The sequence below is a fragment of the Uloborus diversus genome, chromosome 1 (assembly GCF_026930045.1).
Source record: "Uloborus diversus isolate 005 chromosome 1, Udiv.v.3.1, whole genome shotgun sequence".
NCBI lineage: Eukaryota > Metazoa > Arthropoda > Arachnida > Araneae > Uloboridae > Uloborus > Uloborus diversus.
Genome location: NC_072731.1, coordinates 242,896,126 through 242,912,200, shown reverse-complemented (window position 1 = coordinate 242,912,200; position 16,075 = coordinate 242,896,126). Strand labels below are relative to the sequence as shown.

The 16,075-nt window shown below is 30.6% G+C and overlaps 1 protein-coding gene across 1 annotated transcript in view; it reads right to left on the bottom strand.

Moving 5' to 3' along the window:
* Positions 1-256: 256 nt before the first annotated feature.
* The window catches only part of LOC129226264 (uncharacterized), a 49,690-nt gene continuing 33,871 nt past the window's right edge, over positions 257-16,075 (bottom strand). The window contains 4 exon segments of the mRNA XM_054860868.1: positions 257-1,265; positions 1,267-1,623; positions 4,526-4,861; positions 14,207-14,328. Coding sequence (XP_054716843.1) covers positions 411-1,265; positions 1,267-1,623; positions 4,526-4,861; positions 14,207-14,328 — 1,670 coding nt within the window. The 3' untranslated portion in view covers positions 257-410.

The following is a 16,075-nucleotide window of genomic DNA, read 5'->3' as shown; positions in this document are numbered from 1 at the left end:
AAAACTTGAGAAACACTTGTCTTGTAGAGAAGTTAAGTGATTTTATTCAAATATGCTTTGTGTGTGCATGCATGAAATATAGTTTCAAAATATTTTACTTGTGTTTTGGAGAAAAAGTAGTTAGTGGTGTAGTTTTGATCCCCCTCCCCCACTGAGCTGGCAGTGTATTACATGTATTTCTAATTTAGCCCTGGCTTTAGGGCGGTAAATTACTAAATAAAATAGTGTTTAAAAACTTGAGAAATGTCACTTAACATGGAAAAGAAAACAATTTATTGCTTATGAATGAATAACAAATACATATTAACAAAACATTCTTTGTTAACATCAGTATAAAAATTCAGTATAAAAGATCAGCGAAATATATATTTTAAAAATCAATGAGATTTAAAATTTCAATGTATAAAAACTCAATATTCTGGCATTACTCCAGTAGTAAAAAGTGCCCTCAAAACTGCATGTTTCTTCCTTAGAATGCTTTTTAAAGCCTTCAAAGATTGTTCAGAGCCCCATGCTTTAACACAGACTTTCTTAGTCTGTGTTATTTCTCGTAATGTTACATCCTCCACTCTTGAATATTTTATCAGTGCTCTCTCTGCATTTTGGAGGGAAACATTGTCGATTGGTATGCGAGGAAATATTTTACTGTCTATATTAATTGGTTTCATATCAGTAATCTCTTTTTCAGATATCTTTTCAAAATACAAATTCATAAATTTACCTGAAAGTGCAAACATATGGTAGGAAACTACGGCCTTCTTAGCCAATTGACTGTATTTGTAGACAGGAAAGGGAATTACTTCACCTATTTCATTCTTATTATAAAATCTCAGGGTCATACAAAATCTTAAAAATTCCAGACAAAGTGAAGCTGCTGAGTAACATAATCTCTTTGGAGTTTCAGTAGTTAGTATACTCTTACTAATATATCCAGCTTTCTCAGCAACAAACAAGAAAAGTTTTACAAACACATCATAATACAGAGTACCAGGAATCCCATACCCAGGTTTTGAAATAATTTCCTGATCTTGTGCCCATATGATCAATACCTGCAATGCCTTCGTCACTAAGTTTTGGTCGCAGTAAAAAGCATAGGCATTCCATGCCACTGCCGTTTGGAGGACAGGCAATTTATTTTCTGCTTCACACAAATTGATTTGTTCATCCATGTTTAAAACGGCAGGGGCAAATGCTGGGACATTTCCCAGAGTTTTTGCAATTTTGATATTTGCTAAATATTTTGACAAAATCCATGGAAAACTTAAAAACTTTGGCATCTTTATCAGAGTATGTCACTATATACCATGCAGAAGCTTTCTGAAACATCAACTCATGGGTTTTTGCAGTATTAGCAGAGTTCTCAAACTCTTCCAAAAATTCTTCATGCATGCATTTTGATAACTTTTTCATACATTTAATGATAACTTTTTCAATCTCAGCACGATCCTTTCTTTCCTGGAAACGACAATGGAGATTTGTAAAAGCTCCAGAAAATACCTCTGCCTCATGTAAAATACCATAGTTTCTCAATACAGTTCTCAATAAGCTATTATACTTATTCCTACTCATTACGGCATTTTCTTCATACCTCTGCCATCCAGGATATATCAAGTCTGGGTCCACCTATATAAAATGAAAGGATAAAATAAAAAAATCAGAACTACAAGAAGTATTTAAACTTGCAATTAGACAGAAGATCATCACATGCATAAAATGCATTAAATGTGCATGTATTACAGATGATAAGTATTTTCCATGTAATAGAGAGAGGAAATTTCAAATTATGCAGATGAAGTTCCAGATTCAAACACAGAAAATTTTTATACAGAATATTTAATCTAGAAAAAGCAAAACCAGCTTTCTGATTCAAAAAACTTTTATTTCAGCCTGAAATCAAAGAAGACATCATAAAAAAAATAGTTTAATACCGAATAATAGCTTTTTAAATGGAACAAAAGATAGTAGTACACACATACAGTCAACTCTCGATAACTTCCTCCCACCGAGCTATTGGTAGTTATGGGAAGTTTCCACAACAGTCTCATGAGTTTGGGACACGATGAAAACTTCGAGATAAAGGAATACTTGAGCAATACTTGAGCTTCGAGTTATAAAAATTCGACTGTACTTAAAATTCCCTCAAAGAGTTCAAACATAGTAAACTACTCTGATTTCATCAGCAAACACAACTGAATTATTAGAATGAAACCCAGTTCCTTGCATTTGATATAAAAAAAACAACTGGTTTTTATAACTTAAGAGTAGTGTACTGGGGTGCAAAAGCAGATGTTCTATTTAGGTGGTGAGACGAACGTGGAACCCCCAGTGTTTAGTTCCCAAGTCCTAAAAGGATAGAATTTGGTGTTCCAAATGCTAAAAAAAAAACTTATTGATTTTCACCACAATAAATGCTAAAAAACAGATTGAAGATTTTAAAGCTGATTATTTATTAAGTTATCTGGTGTACAAATAAGTTTTAAAGAATTTGTTTTCAGATTTGACGCTTTACTATTATCAAGTAATAATAATAATAATAATAATAATGATTTTTAAACTCATGCATACAAACTGAAATTTTAATCAAGACTTCAACTGCTATGTAACTAGATTAAAATCAGCTGCATAAATAAGTTGAATGATCACATTGAATAAATGTTCAATATAAAACATTACTTTGATATATTTTATGCTGTTTTTGATGTTTTCTCACAAAATACAATTTCTCTAAAAATATATATTTTTGGACAGGGGAATAAAAACCAGGGCTTTTACCGTGGTTTTTTACCGTAGTGCCCAAAACCTGGCCAACCCAGTAAAAAGTTCAGTGGCAGAAGTTTGATGCTCATATTGCTCAACTGAATGGTTTCAAGTGATGCAGCAATATCTAGGAAAATAATTTGTCCTTATCTTCCTGTTAGTCCAATCATAAAATTGAATGTATCGCAGGCTTTCCAAATTGAGTAACAGGAAATCCAGAGTTCCGGTTGTGCACATGTTCAGTATACAATACCTGGCCATTCGTCACCGGACACCCCTCGAAAAGTGAGTAGTGTGGTCGTGTTTTTCGTGGTATGGGCTTGGTCCACTTGTTGCAGTGGATGTAATCATGAATGCCGAGCAGTATCAAGCAGTTTTGGACAACCACGCGTTACTTACCTTGTGGCAATACTTCGGAAATGGCCCTTTTCTCTTTCAACAGGACAATGCACCATGCTGTACTGCACGTGTTATTACTACCTGGTTCAAAGTCATGGATGTGGAAAAACTTGATTGGCCTTAACCCCATCGAGCATCTTTGGGATGTGTTGGAGCAGTGGCTGAGAGCCAGGCCAACCTGGCTTCGAAACAAGACTGAGCTCTAAGCCATTTTGAAGGAGGAATGGGGCCTGATTTTTGTTGCAACATATCATCACTTGGTGGAAGTCTTTCTCAAAGAGTTGCAGCAAATGGTGGCCCTACACGCTATTTGATGTTGTGTGAACCCGCTTCACGTGACTTGTATGAGGTGTCCGGTGAAGAATGGCAAGGTAGTGTATATAGAGGTAATAATTAAACGGTGTGAAAAATAGCGTGAATATACTGGGATGTTCAGAGTATAGGTCAGCCTATGTTAAGTCTATAGGGTTTCGCCGGACTATCAAAATGTATTCAGAATATCGAGGAGTTCACATTAGGGAGTGTTCAGATAGAGAGAATGCACTGCATCTCATTGTCTCATTGTAAATTAAAAACAACAGAACAAGACTGACTGTGTAAAAATAGTGCTGGTTTTCAAAAAAAATGCATGTAATAAGGCTGCAAGAAATTAAAAGCAAAATTTCACTGTCATACATTCAGAATGTAAACAACAGTTAATAAAACTAGTAGTAGCAGAAACATAACTTTTTCCAAAAATTGTGATCGCAAAAAAAAAAAAAATGATTTCATATATCACACATTTCCCGATTGTGAATACCTTAATACATTTCATTTTCCTTACTTTTTAAAATGCTCAATTTCAAAAAAAAAAATCAGTAAAATGTTCCTGATTTTTTTTTTTTTTTTTTTAAAGCAGGAGGAAAACTTATAAGCATGTTTTCAAATTTTTTTACAATTTTTTTGCGTTGAGCAGAAATAAAAGAAAGCTTTATGTATTTTAATCGCTTTTTCGCTAAAAGAGTTGCCATTTTTTACAACTCATTGCAAAAAAATCAGTTTTGGCCATATTTTGGATGAAATATTAACCATAGTTGCCTTTGCTTCAAAATAATAGCAATAGTCGCTTTTTTAATTGGCGGTGAAAACCTGCAAGTGTCATAAAAAAGAAATGATTTTTATTTTTCAGTACCATGAACTTTAGTCATGTCAAAAAAATTTCTTGGTTCCTAGTACTATGAGATATCGAGAGTCGACTGTATTTCTGAAGCGAAGTCGGAAGAATGCTCATATTTTTCAATAAGAAGATAGCAAGAAATCAATTATGAAACTAAAATTATACACTAAAGCAGATAAAATAAAACCAGGAATAAAAACATTATACAAATACCTGAATATCTTTGTAAGATGTACTAGCACTTTGATTTTCTGACTCAAAATCAATACATACTCGATACATTTTCCCCAGGGCCTTTTCAGATTTATAAACTTCCCTGTGATTCTTTTCCATGAAATCTGGATACGTTGTAGGTCGTTCAGAGCGGTCTAAATTTTCACTTCTACCATTTTTTGCAAAATCAACAGCAACCGAAAATTTTTTTGCAATTGCCAAAGGAATAGATGCATGAATGCCCAAATTATCAGCATGAGCTAAGTGCGCATTAGCTAAAATACCAACTTGGTCATTCTTTATATATTTCACTAAAAATGAAATCATATGGTCCACCTGAAAGAGAGAGAGATATTATACATACGACATCTATACCAGTAACAGACAGTATTAGTGCAATACAGCAGAAAGTGGATCTATAAAGGGTTCGTTGATTTAAATCAACTTGATTTAAATCACAATTAAAATCACGATTTAAATCAAATGATTTTTCAAAAAAAAAAAAAAATCATTGATTTAAATCAATTCACTTGAATCAAGTGATTATTTTAACAAAATCATTAATTAAAATCAGTAGATTTTATTTTGATTAATTAATTTTGCATTTTTTAGAATGTATTGCTCTCAATTTAGTTACACTGCTTTATACTATCTTAATTTCAACAGGCAAAACTACATACAGGGGTAGAAGTGATCGACTTGTCACATATAGGACATTTTCCACAAAAAATATAGGACAAATATAGGACACATTATATTTATAGTTTCGTTATGAAAAAACAAATAATACATACATATTATTTATTATAACTTACACCTGAAATGACTTTCCTATAGTTGAAAGAATAATTTTTGAAAAAAAGTTTACTTTGTGGACAAAAAAAAAAGTTAAATTTATTGATAATTAAAACAGCAACTCACAATTTTTGCAGGGATAGAAGTGTCACAAACATAGCTTATATAAATAAATAAAATTTGTGTTGAGAACTAATAGGAAATAACCAATGCTTTGTAGCCGAAATATATAGATATTTTGTTCGATAAAATTCCCCAAAAAGACAAGATTGCAAAAAGACTATTAGAACATTCCGATCAGAAAATGCACTGAACACAAAAATATACCCCCGAAAACAAAAACCGGAAAAAAAACACGCTGGAAAACAAAACAAACTGCTGTTGCCAAACGCAAAATTCTAAAACCAACTTTAGAATTCGTTCTCGAAACTCCACCCACTAGTGACGTCATATTACTGTAGCTAATGAGAGAAGATGCCTGTTGCAGGATTTAGTGAGTTGCATTTTTTAATTTGAAATTCGTTTGCACACGTATTTTCGACGAAAAATCCGAAGTCACGCAGTTTATTTTCTGTTGTTTTAAAGAAATAAATTGGATAAAAAAACAGGAATATAGGAAATATAGGACATTTTCCAAAAATATAGGAAATATAGGACAATTTTCATACTTTTTTTGAAAATATAGGAAATATAGGATATATAGGACCACTTCGACCCCTGTACATAGATCCCTTTTTTGTGTGTGTAACAGATTTTCACTCTTAAAATATTGCTTCTACTCAAAAATTACAGTTTAGAATAAAATAAATTATTTGCAGTTTTTCTTATACACCATGACTAATATAGAATTTTAGGAAAGTAATTGTTAAACATATTATTTTGCACCAAAAACATTCACAATGATGAAAACCTTATCTTTAAGCAAAGCATAAAATAAAATAAAATCTTATTTAAGCATTATAATGTATTTATAAATATTAAAAATTAATTGAATAGTAAGAGAATGTATTTTAATTTTAAAAGAAAGCTGAATGGATTCATCTATTGCATGAAATATATTGTGTTTATAAATGTATAAGTAATTAATACCTACAAATTTTTCAACATTTAAAAAAATATATTACAAAATCCAATTTAAATTTTAAAAATCCGATTTAAAGAAAAAAATTTCGATTTTTTTGATTTTTCTTTAAAAATCAAAAAAATGAACCCTGATAATGAGCCAATCTAAAAAACAAAGTTCTCCATAAACTTAACTTTTTTTTAAAATTATGACGTGAAAAATAAATTTTTAAATTAACACGATATTTGATTAACCCTTAACAGGGAAGGTGCGGTCTCACAGACCACTCAAAAGTTCATCCGATCACCCTTATTTCATTTTCAGTTCGATTGAATGGTTTTTCCCAATAGCTTTTTGTTTTGTGACCTTGAACACCCCCCTTATTTATCAGTATCTTTAGGCAAATGCATCTGGTTTAAATTTCATTGCATTCTTAAAAGCGGTCTGTGAGACCGCACCTCCCCTTCAATATTACTATTTTTGGCTGTAGTAGACATGACTCTTAAACGCTAGAATTGCGGATATAGGTTCATTGTTCACAAATGTAACGCAATGACATTCTAGGGAGAATGAAGGCTGTTCTTTGAAATGCGATGCGAAATACTAATAGTTAAAGAGCTGTCAAAATGCTCCCGTAACGTGATATAATGAATTTTCTGGCACTTAAAATGTTCTGTGTTTATTAAAGAACTAAAATGAAATCATTAATAATTAATAGATTCATTTTTGTTATGAGTAGATAGTTATTTACTGCAGCATATGATTTTTTCGGAAAATCTTAAAGACTCTAGCAAAATTTCCTCGGATAATGTACATTTTGATTCAAAACTCAAAAATCTTTTTTCCCCATGCTAATAAAAGTTAGAAAAACATCTACGGGAAATTACAGGAATGTATCTTAATTACACTTAAAAAATGTGTAAATAGAGCAGTCACTGAGACCTTACGTCCCCTGTTTTGTCCTACTTTTTCACCTCCCCTGTTATGGGTTAAAGTGAAAAACTAATGTAAATAAAGCACACGTTGTGAAGGAAACACAGCATATAGCTATTTCAAGGCTACAATGGAGCCTCTTCAGTGCAAAAAGCTCAACAACATAACCAAAAGTCGTGAGAGAACTGAGTTCTCTCATGACTTTCATCAACATGTTTCCAACAATATTTTCAAATTTTAATTTTGATGATATGTGAGTGGTACGAAGTTTTCTTCTGGCATATCCAAACTTAATATCAGGTTTTATGGATAAAATTGCATTCTCAGATCAGGTTTATCACTACGTCTTCTGGTTTGATTCATGATTTTTGTCGACATATATGAGAACACACATTTAGAGTTGCAAATGTAAAAGTCCCAACAAGGAATTTCGCCACAATTAGGAACATTCATCTTTTAAACTGCACAAGAATTTCACTAGATGGTATCAATTTAAATTTCTGGTGCAATCAAGGATGAAGTGTCGTTTTAATAAAAGACTCGTATTATAGAGCTGACACAATTGAAGGACATTGATAATAAATGGATTTTTAATCTGTAATGGTTTTTTTATTCCTTGTTCATTCGGAAAATACTTTACTTATTATGTTTTAAGTGACTAATTTGAATCTTTCGAAAAAATGAAGGAATGTAAGCTTTGTGGAACCCTTGAAGGAACTCCTTGGAAACCTGGGGTTCCGTAGAACACTATTTAAGAAACTGATTTATAGTTTTAAGGAGCTAAACAGATCATCACTAAATTTTCAAAAGGAAAACTTTGCATTTCAAGCAAAAATCAACTTGCAAGATCATAATATGTCACTTTTGAGGGGGAAATGTAAATAAAACAACAATAGGAAATTATACAGGTACAGAGCATTTTTCAGAACCAAAAAATAACATTGATTGGCTAAGATATAAGGGAAAATATCAACAATGGCTATGGCAAAAATGTTTGGCCTGCCATCTTTGATTCTTCATTTTGAGTAGAAGCTCACCTGGTAAAAAAGCAAACTTTTGAGGATTCTTCTACACATTTCAGGAACTACAATTGAAAAACTGAGCTAAATATAAATTTGTGATTAATTGACCCTATTTTTAGCCTATATGAGTCATTCAGAATCTCTATATTCTGCGCTGCTAAAATAACACTGCTCTATTCTACAATATATTGATTAAAAACAGTAGTATGCTTTTAAGTTCTAAGCTTTTAAATGAAACCTATATGCAATCATTGGGGCAAAAAAAGATTTTGAGCATGAGATATGTAGGGTAACAATAATTAAATAGATATGCAGAGTATAAAGACAAAACTAACTTGAAAATCCTTTTTTTTTTTCTCCCTAGGGACAAATGGGACAAACTCTAACAAAAAGGGAAGAAAGGGAACCTTAATCTGAACTTTTAAACCTTAAAATTAGGGTTAGGATGCACTGATAAAAGTTATTGCTTTTCTTTATTAGTCACAGAATATATTTTGGAACCCCCTTTCAAAAAAATCCCATTAGCTCTCTCTTCCTTAACATGCATTTTCTTATTGAAATGTTTCTATTGCGACAAAATAAAGATATACATAATAATAATTTTGTAACTATGAGTATGATAAAGCTTTGATATCTTATTTTTTCTGTTCTTTGATCAAGAGGTTCTGTCTAGAAAATGGAAAGTTCAAAGAGTACTTTAAGTAAAAGGTTGAGTACTCCAGAACTAGAACACCCAAGTTCAATGCAAGTTTATTCAATGTACAGCATGCCTGTTTTTAGAATGCACATAAATAAAAATGCTTAAACCTGTTACATATATGGAGGTAAAATATGCATGATGGAAGCAGCAAAACAAATTTAAACTCAAGATATATTTCAAAAAGGTCTAATTTTTGGTGCTAATACAGCAAAATCAAATATATTTGGTATTAAGATAGCAATAATGAATTCAATTTCCTTTCTATGCATTTGCTTCGATCTATGTGATCCGACTGAATAATTTTGATCTCAACTCTGCCCACAGATTTGAAAATTGCACCTCAACCAGGGCCCTATTTAAGGGGTGAATTTTTAGGGTTCAAACCCCATCCAGAACTTTTCAATACTATTCCAAAATTAGATTTTCATTTCACCTTTTTTTTTTGCTTAAAATGAAATTGTTATTGCTGAAGAATTATTTAAACAACCTCAGTGCTATGTTGGCAGTATTTATTATATTCCTATACAGTTGTCATTACGAACATCATTTCTCAAAAAAAATGGTGTTTTCCTTAGGATTTTAAATACATAACGCTGACAAAAACATCCAAATTCACTGAATTTGAAAGTATCCAAACTCTTATATAACATACTTTAAAGGTGTCAAAAAATATTAATTTAAGAAGTGTGTATATTCAAATGCACATGCATGAGTACACGTGTCTATTCCTTTTAAGAAAAAATAATTGAATTTTTATTAGGCTGAATGTAGTATACCAATCAGATTGTTTTCCTGAATTTAATAAATGCGTCATCTTTTACATTCGCTCATGCTACTGTTCTTAAACTGGTTCATTTTCCTTTAAATAATCTATAAATTGCAGGGTTGGCAGGTTTTTGCCACGGGTGGAATAACCATGGAAAAAACCACGGTTTTTTTCCTTCTGGCAAAAATAAGTTTTTTGCCAAAGTGGCAAAAATAAAATTGTGTTTTCAACTTATGTACGTTTTTTTTTTTTTTTTTTGCAATTTTTCTTTGGCAAATTAGTAAAAAAATCTTAAACATGCTTCGATAAAATTCTTTGATAAAATTTTGGTTTTATTTGCTTTCTAGCTAAAAATGAATGTTGTATTTACTGGCAAAAATTGGAGAAAACCAGGCAAAATTAACAAAAAACTAAATTGACGGTTATAAAATGTACAAAAGATACAATTTTTCACATAATCTAAAACTTAAATCAAAACAGGATATCAAGTCCGAAAGTAAAAGAGAACCGTCTAAAGTAGGAAATATGAGGATAAATAAGAGGAAAAACTAGAACTGTGTCCAGATTCAAGTAATTCCGGAGAAATATCTTAGAGATTTTGACTTAAGTATATTAATTCAAAAAAGGAAATTAAAAGATGGTTAACAAAACAAGCCTGGGCATCAGAGAAAATAAATCAACACAAGCCATTAAAAAGAGGAGTTTTCATTCGTACTAATGTTTAAATAATTAGCATTTCAATTGGTTTTAGCTGTAGTTAGATTACATTTCTATTTGAGAACTCATGTTTGCCTAAAAATATGTTTTTATGAATGTACGTTCATTTCATATTAATTTATATAAATAATTTGCAATTTATATAAATAGTTTGCTCACTAGAATGTATGTTTTGAGTTTTCTTTCAAAATCATTGGTCCTTCTTGATACCAATACCTATTTTACAACTTTTTCTAATGGATTTGCTAGTGGGACCCTGTAGGCCCAGCACGGGGTACTTGAACCCAAATATTAAAAAAAAGAAAATATATATAAAGAGTTAAAATTGTTGTTTGAAAAAGGCTTAAGGTGGTAGCAGAACGTCTGAAAAGTGGTAAAAACAAGGTTATCAGTGCACATTGTGAGTTTAACCAAAAAAATCAGTGTAAAACATGCAAAAAATATGAAATTTCAGGTCCAAGTAGCCCCAGTTTACGGAAGTACAAACTTAAAATGTAGATCACTGTTTTACTGATGTATTTGAATATTTTAAGTTTTAACAAACAAAATTATTAGAATACAGTTAAAATTATTGCATCATTAAACTATCTACATCTTATAAACAAAGCACATGTATTTTTGCCACTTAGGTAAATATCAGCAAGAATATTTTTGCCAGGACAGTTCTTACCTTCAGGGTTCATACACTTGTGGTTAAAAAAAAATTCCTGACTTTTCAGGGTTTTCCAGGTTATTTTTTAGAAAATTCCAGGACACTGGCTTCATTCACAATTAAGTTTATGTAACAATATTTTCAAAATAATCAAAATTGTTAAAGTAGCCAATGCGTAAGAACTGAAACTTTCCACTTGTATATTTTTTTAAAATCTTGGATTTTTTTAAAAAATCTCTCACAATTTAAGGGTTTTCTTTTTTTTTAAACATTTTGTTCAAAATTGTTTTTATTTGTTTACTACTTGTTGAAAACAAAGTACTTTCAACTCATTTTTGAGTTTCTTTGATGCCACATGTCATGCATATTAGTGTTTTGCTGTAGCAATCTTTGTCTGTTTTTGAATTACAATTCGTCTTTTTTATTTTCACAAAACATATTGAGCAAAGTAAAAAGCTATTTTTCAGTATAAATATGATTAACTTGTTGCATCTATGGGCATACCCTATAATGCATAATAACAAAAATCAACATCCGTCGATCACAGGCTGATACTAATAATCATCAGGATTTTTTTTCTTTGGCATATAAAGGATGCTTACACATTAAAATTAAAAGTTTTCTTTCCTAGAAAACAATTAACTTTTAAAAATTCATATTTGATTGCACATTTACTTTCATTAGTTTACATTGAGATAAACACCCAATTATGTTTTTGTAAATTTATGTCTACTTCCACCTTACAAACAACCAAATATGGCGACTAAGTAAAAAAATTTCAGATAAGTAAATTTCTGAATTTGTAGCATTAAAATAGTTGTAAATAATTAATAATCCTTAAAAAACTACGATTAAGACAAAATAGTCAGTTTTTAGCACATAAGCGTCTAAATCAATTAGAATTAAAAAAAATGTTCTGGAGGTAAAATTTTGCATTGTCCCACAAAAAAATTACGAATTATCCAGGGAAAAAAGAGACACATTTTGCGTTGTTATCAATAGTTTGCATTGCAATAAACATCCAATGCCATTTTCGGAAACTTAGGTATTTAAAAAAAGTCTTGTGTACTGCCATCTTGGGAATGACCAAAGATGGCGGCTACGACAAAAATTAAGAAATATTTTTTTGAATTTGTAGCATGAAAACAGTTTAAAAATAATAAATATTTGTGAAACTACAATTCTGTTGAAAAGTTTTTAGCACATTTGCATCCAAGAATATGAGGATAAGATTAAGCTTTAAGAACAAAATTTTTAATTTTTCAAGAAAATTATATATTTAAAATAAAATTTAAAAAAAAAAACAATTTGAAGCACATTTTGCGTTACTTTCATTAGTTTGCAGTTAAAGAAAACATCCAATTCTGCTTTGTTTTTGGAAATTTAGGCATTTAAGCATCGTGTCTACTTCCATCTTATGAACGACCAAAAATGGCGACTAAGTCTCACACGTAGCTGAAAAGTATCAATAAAAAACAATTTTTCAGATCGATCCTACCATATGCAGACTTGTATTTAAGAAGCAGTAAATTGTCTTTTCCCTGTTCAGTTTGTGCATGATGGGGTCGTTTCCAAAATCTTTAAAATATTTTTTTCTGAAAGAGCATGCTTAAAAACATAGGAACTGACCATTTTTTAAATAATATGTTTTTGTTCAAAATTTAAAAAAAAATTACTTAAATCGGTTCACTTTTATTGTTTACGCTTCTGCCGGATGGCATCATAAATGATGAAATGCCATTTATTGTTGCCGTTCACAGGGCAAAATATTTAATTTGCATCTTTACTCACGTGTATTGGCAACGATAGGGTTGATAACAAGAGTAGAGAGCAATTTTAATTCGCTTCTTGATTATTGTAACGTGGAAACATGGGGAAAGATGCGGCAAAGTGGATCATTTGTGACATCATCAAGACCACGCTTTGTTTGAAAAATCGGACATTTTAAAAAATTAATCAAAAAATAACGGTTAGGAAAATAAAAGTATTTACTGGGTCTAAGTTTTTTTTTTTTTTTTTTTGCTTATTCTATCAATTTCAGTGACTAAAAGTACCCTTTTGTTTGAAGGAAACCACCCCATTCCTGTTCAACCTAGGATTTTTTTTTCTTGTGAACTATTGAGCGGCAAAAATGGCGTCCGCAGAAGTTTTTTTTTGGGGGGGGGGGGTTGCATTTTTTTCATTGTCAGCCTTATTTTGCCTCAAAACTTTAACAATTTTTTTCAGGAAACATCGATAAAAATGAAGATTAGATCTCATGGTATAAAATTCCCTGGGAAAAAACTGAAAAAAAAAATTTTGGGGACAAAAATTGGAAATTTCTCATTTTTAAGTATGCCATTTTCCCTGACAATTCCAGGTTTTCCCGAAACGTACGAACCCTGCACCTTTTTTTCCCCCACCTTTGGCAAAAACTTACCAACCCTAATTTTTAATAAATTTTCCTTTTTCAAATTTACTATTAAAAGAATTAGACTTATAAAAAATAATTATAGTGTTATTATATTGCAACATATTTTAAATGATTGCTGTTACTTCTAAATGCAGATTTTTCAATTAATTAACTAATATAAATAATAAAATTGAAAACTAAAATAGTTTATTTACAGTATTAATATCATTCCTATTCATTAATTAACAGAATGCAATTCAACTTTCTTTGTAATTCTGTTTTTGCCTTTTTTTTCCATGTTTTTTTTTTCCACAAAAATACCTTTTTGCCGGCAAAATGTCCAACCCTGAATATTGTAATAAAAATCATTACATATGAATCATTAGATATGATTAGAATGAAACATGATTTTATTAATCATATAGATTTAACCAGAAATGTGTTTGGCAAAATCCTCCCCGAAACAAAAGTCTGGTTGTGGCCGTGACCTCAACCACGTTATATTTCATTACTTGTACAGTCAATACCAAGTAGATTACTTCAAAACGCAAAAAAATAAAAGCTCTTCAATCTCTGCAGATTGATTTCAAATCAAGTCCTTTACTCTTTACTCATAAAAAAATAAATATCATAAAACATACAGTCACGTCATGAACCAGCTCAGCCTCTACAGATGGAAAGAGTCCTGGAGTATCATTTGCTTTGTGGAATATTAGATCCGGCTGCCAAATAACAGCATATTCATCGCCATCCAGATCTGATCCTTAAAAAAATATTGCAAAATTATCAAACTGCAGAATGGTATAATTTTAGAAATTAGTTGAAAATTCTGATTCCTTCAGTAACTTTTCCTGTAACATACAAAAGTGACAATCTTTCATGCATTTTTTTCTTCTTTTTTATGCAAAGAAGATTTTATATACAGTTGACGTTTGTTGTAACTATCCTTGTAGATCAAACAAAATCAGTTATAACGACCCTTGTAGATCAAACAAAATCAGTTAAAACGACCCTTGTAGATCAAACAAAATCGTTTGCTATAACGAGATGTCACTTTAATGTGGTACAGAAAAATTGTTTAGCCATATTTTTAGAAATACTGGAATAACTTTTACCAGTTATGCTTCATTTTAAAAGAGAACATAAAAAAAAACTAATAAAATAATAAATGGTTGTCACTTAAACTTAATTAAAATTATTTTTTTAATATTTACATTTAAATACTATCCTAAATTTGGGGGAACACATTGAGCAAAATATGCACTGAGAATAATTGACAGAAATTTGCTAGTTTTTAAATTATAGACCATAATTTGCCTCTGCAATGTTTGAGATTGTTTTCAAAAATGAGTCATTCCATTTCAAATCAGGCAGGCAGGTATGAAAAGTGTCATATGACCATCACCGATTTTTTTGAAAAAAATACAGTAGTTACAACTAAGGGACATATGAAATATCCCAAAAGGATTTTGCAAGAAAAATTTTTTTCTTCAGTTACAGCCTATTAAAATTCTGCACAAAATCCGCCATTTTGGAAAAAAACGGCAAAACACTCCATTTCAAATGGACATTATTTCAAAAGTATTTAACCTATTTGAATAATTCTTTTTTCTAAAAATAAATAAGGACCCATATATCCTATAGACATCGTTTTTGAAAGTTTAGTTAGGTTTTTTGATAAAGAAAAAAAATCATTTTTGTTGCGAAAAAACTGCATTTTTACCGATTTTATGATTTTTTTTCTCCATGAAAAAAAAGTTTTTTTTACTAAGCGGAGATGGCAGTCTAAAGCCCTTATATCATAGTTTTATAACATATTTTATTATAATCCTTGGATGCATACAGCTTCGGAAATAAAATTTGAATTTTTGAAAATTTTCAAAAATTAGCGATTTTTGAAGTGATTTTACTCAAAACACCCGTTTTTTAAAAATCTAAAAATTGGCTCACTTGAACCCCATATAATGCTTAACAAGTGGGTAGACACCGCATCCCGTATTTTTTCCCATAAAATGTTTTATGATTTTTTGAAAGTGACCTTATCGCCCATGGCATGCATGTAAAATAAAAATTTCTAATAATTTCAGTAACTGAAATTCTGGTTATATTAATGCCTAATAACTACAATAAAGGTGCCCTTTATCAGGAACAACTAAAATCTTACTAACTTTTAATAATATATCAGTAACAAACCGCTGTTGATGACCTAGTCAATTCGTCTTTTTGTAAGACTCTGTGTGTAGCCTTTAGATAGAAGAGCCTTTGGTGATTATATTAATGACTAATAGCTACGATAATGATGTACTTTATCAGTAACAGTAAAAATCTATATATATTTTTTTTATAAATATTACTTTATTTTGTCTCCAAAGCTATGCATTCACCGTTACTTTCATATGCAGCAACGAATCATATTTTTTCTCTTTCAATTCTCTTTCTCTTCAACTCAATTACGCGACAGGGGAAACCATCAAAGGGAAGAACAATACAATGCATTTAAAACGATTAAT